This window comes from Rattus rattus, chromosome 15, assembly GCF_011064425.1.
Source record: "Rattus rattus isolate New Zealand chromosome 15, Rrattus_CSIRO_v1, whole genome shotgun sequence".
Classification (NCBI taxonomy): domain Eukaryota; kingdom Metazoa; phylum Chordata; class Mammalia; order Rodentia; family Muridae; genus Rattus; species Rattus rattus.
Genome location: NC_046168.1, coordinates 40,139,375 through 40,156,777, shown reverse-complemented (window position 1 = coordinate 40,156,777; position 17,403 = coordinate 40,139,375). Strand labels below are relative to the sequence as shown.

Sequence of the window (17,403 nt, the reverse complement as noted above, 5' to 3'; positions counted from 1 at the left end):
TTATCTGTTCCTGATTTAACTTCTGTACCTGGTATCTGTTTAGGAAATTGTCCATTTCCTGCAGATTTTCAAGTTTTGTTGAATATAGGCTTTTGTAGTAGGATCTGATGATTTTTTGAATTTCCTCTGATTCTGTAGTTATGTCTCCCTTTTCATTTCTGATTTTGTTAATTTGGACACACTCTCTGTGTCCTCTTGTTAGTCTGGCTAAGGGTTTATCTATCTTGTTGATTTTCTCAAAGAACCAGCTTTTGGTTCTGTTGATTCTTTGTATAGTCGTTTTTGTTTCTACTTGATTGATTTCAACTCTGAGTTTGATTATTTCCTGCCTTCTACTCCTCCTGGGTGTATTTGCTTCTTTTTGTTCTAGAGCTTTTAGGTGTGCTGTCAAGCTGCTGACATATGCTCTCTCCTGTTTCTTTCTGCAGACACTCAGAGCTATGAGTTTTCCTCTTAGCACAGCTTTCATTGTGTCCCATAAGTTTGGGTATGTTGTATCTTCATAAAATTCTAAGAAGTCTTTAATTTCTTTCTTTATTTCTTCCTTGACCAGTTATCGTTGGGTAGAGCATTGTTCAACTTCCATGTATATGTGGGCATTCTTCCCTTATTGTTATTGAAGACCAGCTTTAGCCCATGGTGGTCTGATAGGACACATGGGATTATTTCTGTCTTTCTGTATCTATTGAGGCCTGTTTTATGACCAATTATATGGTCAATTTTGGAGAAAGTACCATGAGGCGTTGAGAAGAAGGTATATCCTTTTGTTTTAGGATAGACTGTTCTATAAATATCTGTTAAGTCCATTTGGTTCATGATTTCTCTTAGTCTGTCTATGTCTCTGTTTAATTTCTGTTTCCATGATCTGTCCATTGATGAGAGTGGGGTGTTGAAATCTCCTACTATTATTGTGTGAGGTGCAATGTGTGCTTTGATCTTTAGTAAGGTGTCTTTTATGTATGTAGGTGCCCTTGTATTTGGAGCATAGATATTTAGGATTGCGAGTTCATCTTGGTGGATTTTTCCCTTGATGAATATGAAGTGCCCTTCCTTATCTTTTTTGATGACTTTCGTTGACAATTGATTTTATTTGATATTAGAATGGCTACTCCAGTTTGCTTCTTGAGACCATTTGCTTGGAAATTTGTTTTCCAGCCTTTTACTCTGAGGTAGTGTCTGTCTTTGTCTCTGAGATGTTTTTCCCATAGGCAGCAAAATGGTGGGTCCTCATTGTGTATCCAGTTTGTTAATCTGTACCTTTTTATTGGGGAATTGAGTCCATTGATGTTGAGAGATATTAAGGAATAGTTATTGTTGCTTCCTCTTATATTCATGTTTGGATGTGAGATTACATTTGTGTGCTTGTCTTCCCTTTGTTTTGTTGTAAAACAATTAGTTTCTTGCTTTTTCTAAGGTGTAGCTTGCCTCCTTATCTTGGGCTTTACCATTTATTATCCTTTGTAGGGCTGGATTTGTGGAAAGATATTGTGTATATTTGGTTTTGTCATGGAATATCTTGGTTTCTTCATCCATGTTAATTGAGAGTTTTGCTGGATACAGTAACCTGGGCTGGCATTTCTCTTCTCTTAGGGTCTATATGACATCTGTCCAGGATCTTCTGTATTTCATAGTGTCTGGTGAGAAGTCTGGTGTAATTCCGATAGGTCTGCCTTTATATGTTACTTGACTTTTTCTCTTACTGATTTTAATATTCTTTCTTTTTTTGTGTGCATTTGGTGTTTTGACTATTATGTGACGGGAGGGGTTTCTTTTTTGGTCCAATCTATTTGAAGTTCTGTAGGCTTCTTGTATGTTTATGGGCATTTCTTTCTTTAGGTTAGGGAAGTTTTCTTCTCTATTTTGTTGAAGATATTTACTGGTCCTTTGAGTTGGGAGTCTTCAATCTCTTCTATACCTATTATCCTTAGGTTTGATCTTCTCATTGTAAACAGTTCCCCTTAATTATTAAATTATTAATTAAAACCAATGCATAGTCATTGTTATAAATCTTTTTTATAAAACACAGACAAATCTAATCACTACTGAATTACTAAAACTCTCGTCAAAGGTGAGCCATGTTGCCTTCCATGCTTTCCTCTTACAAGCTTCTTTCTTACTACTTTTGTTTGATATTTATACCAAAACTGCTTTTGTCTTAAAAATTTGGTATTTATTTACATATTACTGTGTGTGGCAGTCTGCATATATCAAAGTATACATATGGAGGACAAGGAACGCTTAGTGGGAGTCCATTCTCTCCTTCCAACTTGTGCGTGTGAGGGATCAAACTCAGGTCATTAGCCTTGAGGGCAAGTGTCATTTACCTGCGGAACCATATCATCAACTGTGTAGGGGCATTTCTAATGCTGGTGTGGCTGGTGGCTGGTGAGGCAGATGACTGATGAGACAGGAGACAGGTGGCAGGTGGCAGGTGTGGCAGCCTTACAGCTGGATCTCATGGAGGCATTTCCTCAACTGAGTCTCCTTTCTCTGTGATAACTTCTGCTTGTGTCCAGTTGACACACAAAACCAGCCTGTACAGTGAGAAAGCTGGATTTTCCATTCTCTAGCTCTTCAAAACCCATGGGTTTTTCAGCATCTAGAGCTCCAGCTCTGGCATTTGTTACTTTGTGACTTCTTTGTCTTTTGTTTTCTGCCGAGTACAGGAAAATAGTAGGCTTGGTGATGGGGCCAACAGCAACTTCCTCCTGTTTTAAACATGGTCTGACCATAGACCCCAGGCCTCACAGAAATTAGAAAGGGCTCCATCACTGACCCCTGAACCCTTAGTTTGTCTTTCTTACCACCACGAACTGAGATTTACAGTTGAACATGTGAGCTAAGAGGAGTTTCACGACGTCAATGAATGGGTTACTGGACATCTGCTACATTCTGTGTGACAACTGTCCTTCAGTACACCGTCATGTGCAGATACAGTTTCACATGTGTAGTTTGTTAAGTCCTGAAGACACATCAAATGATGAAGCTAAATAGCCTAAGTGGTTAACTCCTACAGAGCAGGCTTTCTTTACTGGGAATTTTGCTGAAAAACCAAACCAAACCAAACCAAACCAAATCAAACCAAACCAAAAACCTGTAAATTAATTGTCTTTAAAACAATGAAGTGAAAATGCGTTTGTTTTCCCTGCTTTGAGATAATAAAACCGAAGATCAAACATACCTTTGGTGACTTGCATGAGTGAAAGAACTGAGGAGAGGTTAAGAAGAAAATGGTGGATGGTCCCCTGTCTTGATAGCTCCTGATTCATTTACTATAATAACACGTTGCTTTTCATATAAATTTCATCTGCTATTCTTGGAAAAGAAGAAACCCATCTGTGACTTGACCAAACTAAGTTTGGGTTGTTTTTTCTTTCCAGTTTGTCTTCTGTTCCATTATAATACGACAGTTGTTGTAGGGTGCAGTTATAAAGAAGAAGTAACAGAAATTCAAAATGATTTGAGGAACAAAGTAGAACATTTTTACTATTATGGGACTAGATAAATAAGAAACATTGGGAAGAATTATATTAATGCACTGTAGAGGTGATTATCTTGGGGCATAAATTATGGAAGATTTAAATTTTCTCCATCATGGCTCTGACACATTGACCAAAGTGAGACACTCTCAGGAACACTAATAAAAACCTATGCTTTATGAATAGGCTCAGACATGTGCAGAGACTTCTAAATTCTTGCTATATGGAGTATGATTATCTAGTTACTAACAAGAGAGCTTTATCATTTGTCTTAGTTAGGGTTTTACTGCTGTGAACAGACACCATAGCTGAGGCAACTCTTATAAGGACAACATTTATTGGGGCTGGCTTACAGTTTCAGAGGTTCAGTCCATTATCATCAAGGCAGCAGCATAACAGCATCCAATGCAGGAGGAGCTGAGAGTTCTACATCTTCATATGAAGGCTGCTAGGAAAAGACTGGCTTCTGGGCAGCTAGAACCAGGGTCTTAAAGCCCATGCCCACAAAAACACATCTACTCCAACAAGACCACACCTACTCCAACAAGGTCACACCTCCTAATAGTGCTACTCCCTGGGCCAAAAACATTCAAACCATCACACCATTCAACATCCTATAGATATTAGAGTACAGGATACTAGCCAGATCAACATGATTTTTCCACAATCTCCAGCCAAGTCGTTTTCCATCAAAATTTCAGACATGCCCAGACATGGTAACTTACTACACCTGCCACCTCAGCTATTTAGGAATTTGAGGCAGGAGGGTTCCAATTAAAATGAACAAATCAAACAACCTGGGCTATACAGTGAGGCACCATTTCAAATAACCAAGTCGATGACACATTACTCTATGTTATAGGCTTCTCATTTTAGAAGATCAGATTCTTTTTGGCAATAGCTTTGAGATAGTTAATACTGATTGTCAAGTTGACACACAGTCTAGACTCAAGCCAATTTTTTGATGGCTTTTGGCAGTGATTGTAGATGATATGAGTATATATAAAGTTATATATCAGCATATGTAATATTGACTTTGGGTGTACCTTTTATCTAGCTTAGGATATTATCTATTATTACTGTCTAGATTCTCTAAAGTAGTTTAATTAAAGTGGAACTATGTGCAATATCATGGCCTAGGGGCCTGACTGAATTAAGATGAGAAAGTAAACTGAACACGTATATCTATTGCTCTCTGCTTCCTGACTATACAGGGAATTTAGCCAGCTGCCTTAGCTCCTGCTGCTGGGATGTCTCTGCTATGTTGAACCATACACCAAAACAAATGCATTCTTCTTTACTTTGCCTTTGGCAGTATAGTTTTTTCACAGTAACAAGACAAATAGCTATAAATATGAAGACAATTAATGGTATTTCCAATCAAAACTTAAGCTAGGAGTATGAAGGAGTTGATCAGAACGTTAACATGTGTAATTAGAGCAGAATTTGAATGTTTACCTGATGTTGATGTCATGTGTGGCATGAGACAGTCAACTTGGAATTCCAAGAAGTCAGGATTTTAGGCTTCATGTGACTGCTGGAGCTGGTCCACTCACCTGAGTGCAGAAGACTCGTCAGTACAATGACTTCTAAACTCTGCTGGGTTTTTTCCCATCCCAAATTTCTCCTTGTCTGTATATTAGTTTTCTTTCTAGCTTCGAATCAGAAAAAATCATTCTTGCCATGAGCCCGAGGAAAAGCCAGTATCTTGAACAGTCCTGTAACTCTCAGTACAGTGTAATGAGCGAGCCGCTATCTCAGAATACATGAACTACAGACACTGTATCTAGTCTGTGGGTTTTTTCCAGTTATAAGTTATTATGTCCACATTCTTGTCAATGTATAAACCTCGTATGTATTTTTTGTGAATACACATGTGTTCAACATACAATCTAATGGCTTGTCTCTACATAGAGATGATATTGAGAACCTATCTTCATGAGAAATACAGGGTTCTTAGGGACCATACTCTCCTGTAATTAACTTCTTAAAATTCAAAATAAAAGATAAAGAACAGGAAAGAAGATAGTCTCTAGTGTTTTGTCACTCAAGGAATTCTGATGTTTGAGGAATATTGCAATTCAGACATTTTCCTTATTATTTCCCTGTTGCAATGCAAGTTTTATAAGCTATCTCAGGAATGCTGGATTTTGTATTTCTGTAACCCTTGGAAGTTAATGTGGCTTAATCTTTTCCTTTATAGAATATGATCTTTTTTTTAACCGTTTTACATGACGTCCTTGAAGACGATCATAGCCTGGAGTCTAGAGCTGTGTCCACTCCAGTGGAAAATTTCACAGAAACCAGAGAAATAAACAGACTCTTTGACATATATACTTACAAGAAGGTACAAGCACATTCCTGTTTTCTTCTGTTCTCATCCAGAGAGTTGTGTAGAGTGGGTTCCAGGGACTGTAAAGTACTCCATACTTAAAACTATGGATTAAAGTAACTTGAATTTTATTGACTAATAGATGTCAGAAAATGCCTTAAAGTCAGATTTCACTTAGCAAATATTAATGAGGTCATATTAGATATTGGGCACTTTACTGATTCAGTCATCTCCCCAGATCCAAACTTCTGTTTTGTAGAATTTTATTCTTACAAGCAATATCATAATTTAAAAGTGTTTGTGTATCCCAACCCTTTCCATACAGGGCATCTGGTCACTCTTTACTTCCTTAGTGACAGTCTACTATTTTATTAACATACCTGGGGCTAATCTGAACCGGAAACTCAGGTACAAATTGCAATAAAAGCATAGCGTGCAACAGCATTTATAAAAAAAAAAATAGTGTGTTCATGTGTAAATACTGAATTCAGCTCATGACAGATTTGTGTGTCCTAGGGAGCATGCATGGCTTGGATGCTTGCCGGTTTCCTGAGCCAGCACTTGTTCATCAACGCACTTAAGGTGAGTTGCTAAGGGACTTAACAGAGGGACATCAGACATAAATTACGTTGGCATGCTGTTGCTTTAACCTCAATTCCTCTGTTTTCACAGTCTTATTTGGAGACATTTTCTTATTCCAATGCTGAGCAAGATGATCTTTGGAGACACATTCAAATGGTAATTGTCCTTCTTCGAGACACTTCTTTTTTTTCTTTTTTTAGCTTTGTAGGCTAAAAGTGTTTATTTAATAATGATTTAACTTTGGTAGGTCACATATATCAAGAGATGCATCCATTTGTTTTAAGTTTTCTATACTAATATCTGCTTTTCTTTTTTATTAACATGAGTATTTCTTATTTACATTTCGAGTGTTATTCCCTTTCCCGGTTTCTGGGCCAACATCCCCCCTAACCCCTCCCCCTCCCCCTCTTTATGGGTGTTCCCCTCCCCATCCTCCCCCCATTGCCGCCCTCCCCACAACAATCACATTCACTGGGGGTTCAGTCTTAGCAGGACCCAGGGCTTCCCCTTCCACTGGTGATCTTACTAGGATATTCAATGCTACCTATGAGGTCAGAGTCCAGGGTCAGTCCATGTATAGTCTTTAGGTAGTGGCTTAGTCCCTGGAAGCTCTGGTTGCTTGGCATTGTTGTTCATATGGGGTCTCAGGCCCCTTCAAGCTCTTCCAGTTCTTTCTCTGATTCCTTCAACGGGGGTCCTATTCTCAGTTCAGTGGTTTGCTGCTAGCATTCGCCTCTGTATTTGCTGTATTCTGGCTGTGTCTCTCAGGAGAGATCTACATCCGGCTCCTGTCTGCCTGTACTTCTTTGCTTCATCCATCTTGTCTAATTGGGTGGCTGTATAGGTATGGGCCACATGTGGGACAGGTTCTGAATGGGTGTTCCTTCTGTCTCTGTTTTAATCTTTGCCTCTCTATTACCTGCCAAGAGTATTCTTGTTCCCCTTTTAAAGAAGGAGTGAAGCATTCACATTTTGATCATCCGTCTTGAGTTTCATGTGTTCTAGGCATCTAGGGTAATTCAAGCATTTGGGCTAATAGCCACTTATCAATGAGTGCATACCATGTGTGTTTTCCTGTGATTGGGTTACCTCACTCAAGATGATATTTTCCAGTTCCAACCATTTGCCTATGAATTTCATAAAATCATTGTTTTTGATAGCTGAGTAATATTCCATTGTGTAGATGTACCACATTTTTTGTACCATTCCTCTGTTGAAGGGCATCTGGGTTCTTTCCAGCTTCTGGCTATTATAAATAAGGCTGCTATGAACATAGTGGAGCACGTGTCTTTTTTATATGTTGGGGCATCTTTTGGGTATATGCCCAAGAGAGGTATAGCTGGATCCTCAGGTAGTTCAATGTCCAATTTTCTGAGGAACCTCCAGACTGATTTCCACAATTTTGTCTTTTACAGTCCTAGATCAGGGGACTGTAAGTGAATGACTGAAACCACAGGAACAGAGCTTTTCCCTATTTATAAAAATACCCTTAAGTATGAAGTGTTTCTTTAGTCTTCATTGTATTTCTATGTAGAGGGTGGCTATTACGTCCATAAATATGTGCTTAATAAATAAGTGGATGACTGAGTAAAGAACCATTCATGTTGTCAGTGCTCTGTGTTTGTTGTTCATTATCTATATGTTCAACCAATCCCAGATGGGAAATAGAAAATGCTCTGTTTGTAATAAACATATATGGTCTTTTCTAGAGCCATTATTCTCCAAAGAACACACTGTAATAAATATTATGTTCTCATACCATTTGCACTGTTATATGTGTGACGAGCTGTCTGTAGATGATTTGTGGTACTCATGTACATGGCTTACATAGTATACGCAGAACTATTTTATATAAGGGGCATTAGCATCTGGGGATTCTTTGGGTGTGCTGAAAAAAGTCCCCTCTCAGATACCAGAGGAAAGCCCTATAGAGATAAACAGTTCTGGATATCCAGTGCTGAGGATTGGTATATACAACAGGGAGAGGCTGAATATTTCGTATCTTTGGGGGAGACTGCTGCTTCAGAAGGTTTTGCTAATAACCCACATCTGTTTTGTGATAATTTTTTTAACCAGGCCATAGATGAGCAGAGTATAATTCATTTGCCAGCAACAGTAAAACGTATAATGGACAGCTGGACACACCAGAGCGGCTTTCCGGTCATCACATTAAATGCGTCTACGGGCGTTGTTAAACAAGAGCCATTTTATCTTGAAAGGGTTGAAAATCAGACTCTTCTGAGCCACAAGTAGGTCATCTCATTCCTCTATCGTCACCGGGCTTGGGGTTGAGCAATGGTGAGGTAGAAAGCAGTCAGCAGTGAGGGCGTCTATCACTTGCTGGGCACGTGAGGTCCTTCTGGGTGACTCCCTGAAGGCATGGCAGGGCACGTGAGGCAGACGCCTACAATAAGGGACTAACATGTGCCCCTGCCTTGGGACTTGGTGTCAACTGAGTAACCAGAGCATTGGAATTCTATGTGTTCCTCATTGTCCGTTAGACAGACCTAATGAGTTACTCAAGTTCTCCCCCTCATTTGTTAACATTTGAGATAATTTTGACTCTTACCTCTCATTGTGGTAGATATCGGCATGAATAATAATTTTCAAACACTATAAAAAATTTCAAGGGGCTGGCAACATGGCCCAGAGGTTTGCCCACAAGCTTGACGACATGAGTTTGATTCTTCAAATCCATATTAAAGGTAGAAAGAGGGAAGAACTAACTCTACAAAGTTGTCCTCTGAGCATGCCACTTGTGACCATGCCACTTCCCACATTACACACACACACACACACACACACACACACACACACACACACACACACCACAAACAATAGCAACTACAAACCAAATACTCTTTCTTCAAACCCACTGGGGAGAGAAACCTAAGGCACTATAGCATTCCAAGACTTTGAGAAGCGAGCAGAGTCTTATGCATGTGGACTTACAGCTAAAGGGGAAATGCCAGATGTGAGAACTAGAAGAAAATCAGAAACAATTACCTGAACTGTGTGTCTTTTCTAAAGACTAATGCAGTCCTTACTGTCAGATGATTCATCCAGTTCTTGTTTACCCGTGTAGGAGGAAAAGGTAGACAGATGTTCGGTAAACACAATTTGGGCTGATGCCTGTGAATGTGTTTCAAAAGGAGAGAAAGTTCGAGACTGAGAAGCATTTTAAAATGTTGGCAAGCTTTTCCTTTTTGAATTACCCTTCACCTCTCTAGCCATGGACAGATTTAGGTCCCCCTCAAGCATTTGTGTGGCCCAGAGTGAGGCCAGGTGGCTGTAATTTAGTAAAATCGGTCCTTTATCGCTTCAGTCAGAAGAAAGACTCAGTAACGGCCTATGCTCTAAGAAGTCAGCCAGTAAGATACAGCAAGAGGGCTGTGAGTAGAGAGTCAAAGCAAGCGGGGCTAGCAGAAACTGCAGGGAGTTACCCGACAGCAAAGCCCCAAGTGCTCTCTGGGATTGACTGTAGACTCGCAGAGCTGCTATCTCAGCAAGTCTTTAATTTGGGCTGAGTGTATCTTCTTGTGTGTGAAAATAGCTAATTCTTTTCTATTCTTCCAAAATATAGTACATGGATTGTCCCAATTTTTTGGATGAAAAATGGAATCACACAACCTTTAGTCTGGCTAGATAAAAGCAGCAGTAAGTAAATATACACATTTTTATTTACAAGTGAATATATTATATGCATATGCATGCATGTATGTATATATCTTCATATATATGTGTAAAAACAGAGATAGAAATTTTGTTAAAATGTTGAGTTTTTGGAAACCTGATTGTTAAATACAGAGCTTTAAAGATAACACTTCAAATTAAAAGTCATCATTTATAAAAATTTAGTTATTTGGCAGATCAATATATACCTAACAGCGATCTTAATTTTAATTCTATTAGCTTATTGTTTAGAAGTGTGAATGCATTATATATATATAAAAAATATTGGAATCTATTTAAGAACATTTTTTGTTTGTTTTTTTTTCTTTTTTTTTTGGTAGCGACATTTCCTGGGATGAAACTTTCAGATTCTGACAGTGACTGGGTGATCTTAAACTTCAATGTGACTGGGTATTACAGAGTTAATTATGACAAGTTGGGCTGGAAGAAGTTAAATCAACAACTTGAAAAGGATCCTAAGGTATGGGCTGGATTTGGTGTTTGATCAAGTGTCAGCTGTCATCATTTGAAGGGTGTGCTTTCTGATGGAAAGCCTTAATCCCACCAGCCCCTTCTCCACCACCCATGATGGAGACAGTTCTCTCATTCCTAGGGAGGGCTGATTTTGGTTGAATGTGCATCTCTGAACATATTTTTTGATTTTCCAAAATAAGTTTACGAATATGTTTTCTAAATTACTTTAATGTTCAGTTCCATTTTTCACATTACAATGAAAGCATTTGTTGAATTCATCACACACACTAGAAACTGTGTAGGTAAAGATGCACCTAGGGTTCCTAAGCTCACAACAGGTACCTACTATGTGCTAAAAATTACTGATTTTTTTTAATTCCTAAAATATATTCTTCTCACTCAGAGGGATGGATTTAATTTATGAAACACCAAGAGCCCACTGTCACTTTACATCGTTTTTTAAAACCTGTAGATGATGGTGAGATCTGTGCATGGTGGAAAGTTGAGGTCACACCAGTCAGACTTTAGTTGATTGGTGTCATCAAATGCATGAGTAGAGAGGGATGTTGGCTTAGGAGTCTGCACGACCCCATGTGGAACCTTGGGCAGTTCCCTTGGCTGGCGTAAAAGCTGTCCTGCGTTTCTTTGTTGGAGACACAGCAGCCTTTGCAGACGAGGAGAGTGTTTGCCACGCTGACCCAGAGTTTGGGCTATGGTTCAGGAGACTTCGGTTTACTGTTTTGCTCCTCATTGGCCTAAAGTGTGATTGCAGACTGGCATTTAACTACCACCACCACCACCACCACCACCACCACCACCACCACTACTACTACTACTACTACTACTACTACTACTACTACTACTACTACTGCCTCATCTATTGAATGGTTGTTAAACACTAATCTTACCTTGAGGTTTAAGGTTAACCTTGAAGTGTCCCTGTGAAGGCAAGGTTAGATAATGTCTTATGTTTAATGGGGTCCAGACACAGACACTCAGAATATGTTCAATAACTTAAGAAAATGTTATTGAGATTTTTAATAATGCAATAAAAGCAGCTTACCATATTCCCTCCTAAACCCCTTTCAGACTAACTTAATTCTTAGTCTTCCCTTGACATCATTGTAGGTAGATTTATCAAAACACCTAATTAAACTGTTTCTGCAGCACAGTTGGTGAGAAAATAAAACAAACTGTGTGTGCTTCAAATGTATGTAGAAAATGTCAGTTTTCTACCTGCCTTGGTGACATGAGACTATTAGCTAAGTAAGGGAAAATTAGAATTGTACTCCAGTGATCAGAAGTGCTGGGAAGAGAACTTCCCTTGGAGCAAATCCATGAAGGTGCTGGGAGGTGCTAGAGGGATGACTAGAGGCTTCGGGTGCCTTGGAGGACTTAAGCTAAGATCAAAGTTTGCAAACTGTCAGTGTTGACACAGTCAGACAGAGGCCTGTAGACTTAGCCTGGCCACTGGTTTTTGCCTCTCCAGAAATATGAGGTCACATTAGTGAAATCTTGAGAGTGCAAATTCCATTTAAAATAATCTTTTTTTTAAATCTTTATTAACTTGGGTATTTCTTGTTTACATTTAAATTGTTATTCCCTTTCCCAGTTTCCAGGCCAACATCCCCCTAACCCTCCCCCTCCCCTTCTATATGGGCTTCCCCTCCCCATCCTTCCCCCATAACCACCCTCCTCCCAACAATCACATTCACTGGGGGTTCAGTCTTGGCAGGACCAAGGGCTTCCCCTTCCACTGGTGCTCTTACTAGGCTATTCATTGCTACGTATGCATTTGGAGTCCAGGGTCAGTCCATGTATAGTCTTTGGGTAATGGTTTAGTCCCTGGAACCTCTGGTTGGTTGGCATTGTTGTTCATATGGGGTCTCAAGCCCCTTCAAGCTCTTTCAGTCCTCTCTAAGATTCCTTCAACGGTGGTCCCATTCTCAGTTCAGTGGATTAATGATGGCATTCACCTATGTATTTGCTGTATTCTGGCTGTGTCTCTCAGGAGAGATCTACATCCGGTTCCTGTTGGCCTGCACTTCTTTGCTTCATCCATCTTATCTAGTTTGGTGGCTGTATATGTATGGGCCACATGTGGGGCAGGCTCTGAATGGGTGTTCCTTCAGCCTCTGTTCTAAACTTTGCCTCCCTATTCCCTGCCAAGGGTATTCGTGTTCCCCTTTTAAAGGAGGAGTGAAGCGTTCGCATTTTGGTCATCCTTCTTGAGTTTCATGTGTTCTGTGCATCTAGGGTAATTCAAGCATTTGGGCTAATAGCCACTTATCAATGAGTGCATACCATGTGTGTTTTTCTATGATTGGGTTACCTTACTCAGGATGATATGTTCCAGTTCCATCCATTTGTCTATGAATGTCATAAAGTCATTGTTTTTGATAGCTGAGTAATATTCCATTGTGTAGATGTACCACATTTTCTGTAACCATTCCTCTGTTGAAGGGCATCTGGGTTCTTTCCAGCTTCTGGCTATTATAAATAAGGCTGCTATGAACATATTGGAGCACGTGTCTTTTTTATATGTTGGGGCATCTTTTGGGTATATGCCCAAGAGAGGTATAGCTGGGTCCTCAGGTGTTCAATGTCCAATTTTCTGAGGAACCTCCAGACTGATTTCCAGGATGGTTGTACCAGTCTGCAATCCCACCAACAATGGAGGAGTGTTCCTCTTTCTCCACATCCTCGCTAGGATTTGCTGTAACCTGAGTTTTTTATCTTAGCCATTCTCACTGGTGTGAGGTGAAATATCAGGGTGGTTTGATTTGCATTTCCCTTATGACTAAACATGTTGAACTTCTTTAGGTGTTTCTCAGCCATTGGGCATTCCTTAGCTGTGAATTCTTTGTTTAGCTCTGAACCCCATTTTTTTTAATATTTTCTTTTTTATCTGTTTTTTTTGTTTTTTTGTTTTTGTTTTTTGTTTTTTTTCTTTATTACCTTGAGTATTTCTTATTTACATTTCAATTGTTATTCCCTTTCCCAGTTTCCAGTCCAACATCCCCCAACCCCTTCACATCCCTTTCTATATGTGTGTTCCCCTCCCCATCCTCCCCCCATTACTATCCTCCCCCCAACAATCACGTTCACTGGCGGTTCAGTCTTGGCAGGACCAAGGGCTTCCCTTCCACTGGTGCTCTTACTAGGGTAGTCATTGCTACCTATGAGGTTGGAGCCCAGGGTCAGTCTTTGGGTAGTGGCTTAGTCCCTGGAAGCTCTGGTTGCTTGGCATTGTTGTTCATATGGGATCTCGAGCCCCGTCAAGCTCTTCCAGTCCTTTCTCTGATTCCTTCAACAGGGGTCCCATTCTCAGTTCAGGGATTGCTCCTGACATTCACCTATGTATTTGCTGTATTCTGGATGTGTCGCTCAGGAGAGATCTACATCCGGTTCCTGTCTGCCTGCACTTCTTTGTTTCATACATCTTATCTAATTGGGTGGCTGTATGTGTATGGGCCACATGTGGGACAGGCTCTGAATGGGTGTTCCTTCTGCCTCTGTTGTAAACTTTGCCTCCCTATTCCCTGCCAAGGCTATTCTTGTTCCCCTTTTAAAGAAGGAGTGAAACGTTCGCATTTTGGTCATCCTTCTTGAGTTTCATGTGTTCTGTGCATCTAGGGTAATTCAAGCATTTGGGCTAATAACCACTTATCAATGTGTGTTTTTCTGTAATTGAGTTACCTCAATCAAGATGATATTTTCCAGTTCCATCCATTTGTCTATGAATGTCATAAAGTCATTGTTTTTGATAGCTGAGTAATATTCCATTGTGTAGATGTACCACATTTTCTGTAACCATTCCTCTGTTGAAGGGCATCTGGGTTCTTTCCAGCTTCTGGCTATTATAAATAAGGCTGCTATGAACATAGTGGAGCATGTGTCTTTGTTATATGTTGGGGCATCTTTTGGGTATATGCCCAAGAGAGGTATAGCTGGGTCCTCAGGTAATTCAATGTCCAATTTTCTGAGGAACCTCCAGACTGATTTGCAGAATGGCTGTACCAGTCTGCAATCCCACCAACAATGGAGGAGTGTTCCTCTTTCTCCACACCCTGGCCAGCATCTGTTGTCACCTGAGTTTTTGATCGTAGCCATTCTCACTGGTGTGAGGTAGAATCTCAGGGTTGTTTTGATTTGCCTTTCCCTTATGACTAAAGATGTTGAACATTTCTTAGGTGTTTCTCAGCCATTCAGCATTCCTCAGCTGTGAATTCTTTGTTTAGCTCTGAACCCCATTTTTAATAGGGTTATTTGTCTCCCTGTAGTCTAACTTATTGAGTTCTTTGTATATTTTGAATATAAGCCCTTTATCAGTTGTAGGATTGGTAAAGATCTTTTCCCAATCTGTTGGTTTCCGATTTGTCCTAAGCACAGTGTCCTTTGCCTTACAGAAGCTTTGCAGTTTTATGAGATTCCATTTGTCGGTTCTTGATCTTAGAGCATAAGCCATTGGTGTTTTGTTCAGGAAATTTTCTCCAGTGCAAATGTGTTCGAGATGCTTCCCCATTTTTTTTCTTCTATTAGTTTGAGTGTATCTGGTTTGATGTGGAGGTCCTTGATCCACTTGGACTTAAACTTTGTACAGGGTGATAAGCATGGATCGATCTGCATTCTTCTACATGTTGACCTCCAGTTGAACCAGCACCATTTGCTGAAAATGCTATCCTTTTTCCATTGGATGGATTTGGCTCCTTTGTCAAAAATCAAGTGACCATAGGTGTGTGGATTCATTTCTGGGTCTTCAATTCTATTCCACTAGTCTATCTGTCTGTCTCTGTACCAATACCATGCAGTTTTTTTTTAAATCACTATTGCTCTGTAATACTGCTTGAGTTCAGGGATAGTGATTCCCCCAGAAATCCTTTTCTTGTTGAGGATAGTTTTAGCTATCCTGGGTTTGTTGTTATTCCAGATGACTTTGCAAATTGTTCTGTCTAACTCTCTGAAGAATTGGATTGGTATTTTGATGGGGATTGCATTGAATCTGTATATCACTTTTGGTAAAACGCCATTTTTAGTATATTAGTCCTGCCAATCCAGAGCATGGGAGATCTTTCCATCTTCTGAGGTCTTCTTCAATTTCTCTCTTCAGAGGTTTGAAGTTCTTATTGTACAGATCTTTTACTTGCTTGGTTAAAGTCACACCGAGTTATTTTATATTATTTGGGACTATCATGAAAGGTGTCGTTTCCCTAATTTCTTTCTCGGCTTGTTTCTCTTTTGTGTAGAGGAAGGCTACTTATTTATTTGAGTTAATTTTATACCCAGCCACTTTGCTGAAGTTGTTTATCAGCTTTAGTAGTTCTCTGGTGGAACTTTTGGGATCACTTAAATATACTATCATATCATCTGCACATAGTGATATTTTGACTTCTTCTTTTCCAATCTGTATCCCCTTGATCTCCTTTTGTTGTCTGATTGCTCTGGCTAGAACTTCAAGAACTCTATTGAATAAGTAGGGAGAGAGTGGGCAGCCTTGTCTAGTCGCTGATTTTAGTGGGATTGCTTCAAGTTTCTCTCCATTTAGTTTAATGTTAGCAACTGGTTTGCTGTATATGGCTTTTACTATGTTTAGGGATGGGCCTTGAATTCCTATTCTTTCCAGGACTTTTATCATGAAGGGGTGTTGAATTTTGTCAAATGTTTTCTCAGCATCTAATGAAATGATCATGTGGTTTTGTTCTTTCACTTTGTTTATACAATGGTTCATGTTGACAGTTTTCCGTATATTAAACCATCCCTGCATGCCTGGGATGAAGCCTACTTGATCATGATGGATGATTGTTTTGATGTGCTCTTGGATTCGGTTTGTCACAATTTTATTGAGTATTTTTGCGTCGATATTTATAAGGGAAATTGGTCTGAAGTTCTCTTTCTTTGTTGGGTCTTTGTGTGGTTTAGGTATAAGAGTAATTGTGGCTTCATAGAAGGAATTCGGTAGCGCTCTATCTGTTTCAATTTTGTGGAATAGTTTGGATAGTATTGGTATGGGGTCTTCTATGAAGGTCTGATAGAATTCTGCACTGAACCCGTCTGGACCTGGGCTCTTTTTGGTTGGGAGACCTTTAATGACTGCTTCTATTTCTTTAGGAGTTATGGGGTTGTTTAAATGGTTTATCTGTTCCTGATTTAACTTCTGTACCTGGTATCTGTCTAGGAAATTGTCCATTTTCTGCAGATTTTCAAGTTTTGTTGAATATAGGCTTTTGTAGTAGGATCTGATGATTTTTTGAATTTCCTCTGATTCTGTAGTTATGTCTCCCTTTTCATTTCTGATTTTGTTAATTTGGACAGACTCTCTGTGTCCTTTCGTTAGTCTGGCTAAGGGTTTATCTATCTTTATCTATCTTGTTGACTTTGGTTCTTTTGATTCTTTCTATGGTCCTTTTTGTTTCTACTTGGTTGATTTCAGCTCTGTTTTATTATTTCCTGCCTTCTACTCCTCCTGGGTGTATTTGCTTCTTTTTGTTCTAGAGCTTTTAGGTGTGCTGTCAAGCTGCTGACATATGCTCTCTCCTGTTTCTTTCTGCAGACACTCAGAGCTATGAGTTTTCCTCTTAGCACAGCTTTCATTGTGTCCCATAAGTTTGGATATGTTGTACCTTCATTTTCATTAAATTCTAAGAAGTCTTTAATTTCTTTCTTTATTTCTTCCTTGACAAGGTTATCATTGAGTAGAACATTGTTCAACTTCCATGTATATGTGGGCAATCTTCCCTTATTTTTATTGAAGACCAGCTTTAGCCTGTGGTGGTCTGATAGGATGCCTGGGATTATTTCTATCTTTCTGTATCTGTTGAGGCCTGTTTTATGACCAATTATATGGTCAATTTTGGAGAAAGTACC

General features: G+C 39.5%; 1 protein-coding gene across 1 annotated transcript in view; it reads left to right on the top strand.

The window, feature by feature from the left end:
• Lvrn (laeverin) overlaps positions 1-17,403 on the top strand; it is a 67,898-nt gene that overhangs the window by 30,126 nt on the left and 20,369 nt on the right. The window contains exons 7-12 of the mRNA XM_032885696.1: positions 5,683-5,826; positions 6,328-6,393; positions 6,484-6,549; positions 8,470-8,642; positions 9,977-10,050; positions 10,407-10,546. Of these exons, the coding sequence (XP_032741587.1) occupies positions 5,683-5,826; positions 6,328-6,393; positions 6,484-6,549; positions 8,470-8,642; positions 9,977-10,050; positions 10,407-10,546 (663 nt within the window). The remainder of the gene's footprint in view (positions 1-5,682; positions 5,827-6,327; positions 6,394-6,483; positions 6,550-8,469; positions 8,643-9,976; positions 10,051-10,406; positions 10,547-17,403) is intronic.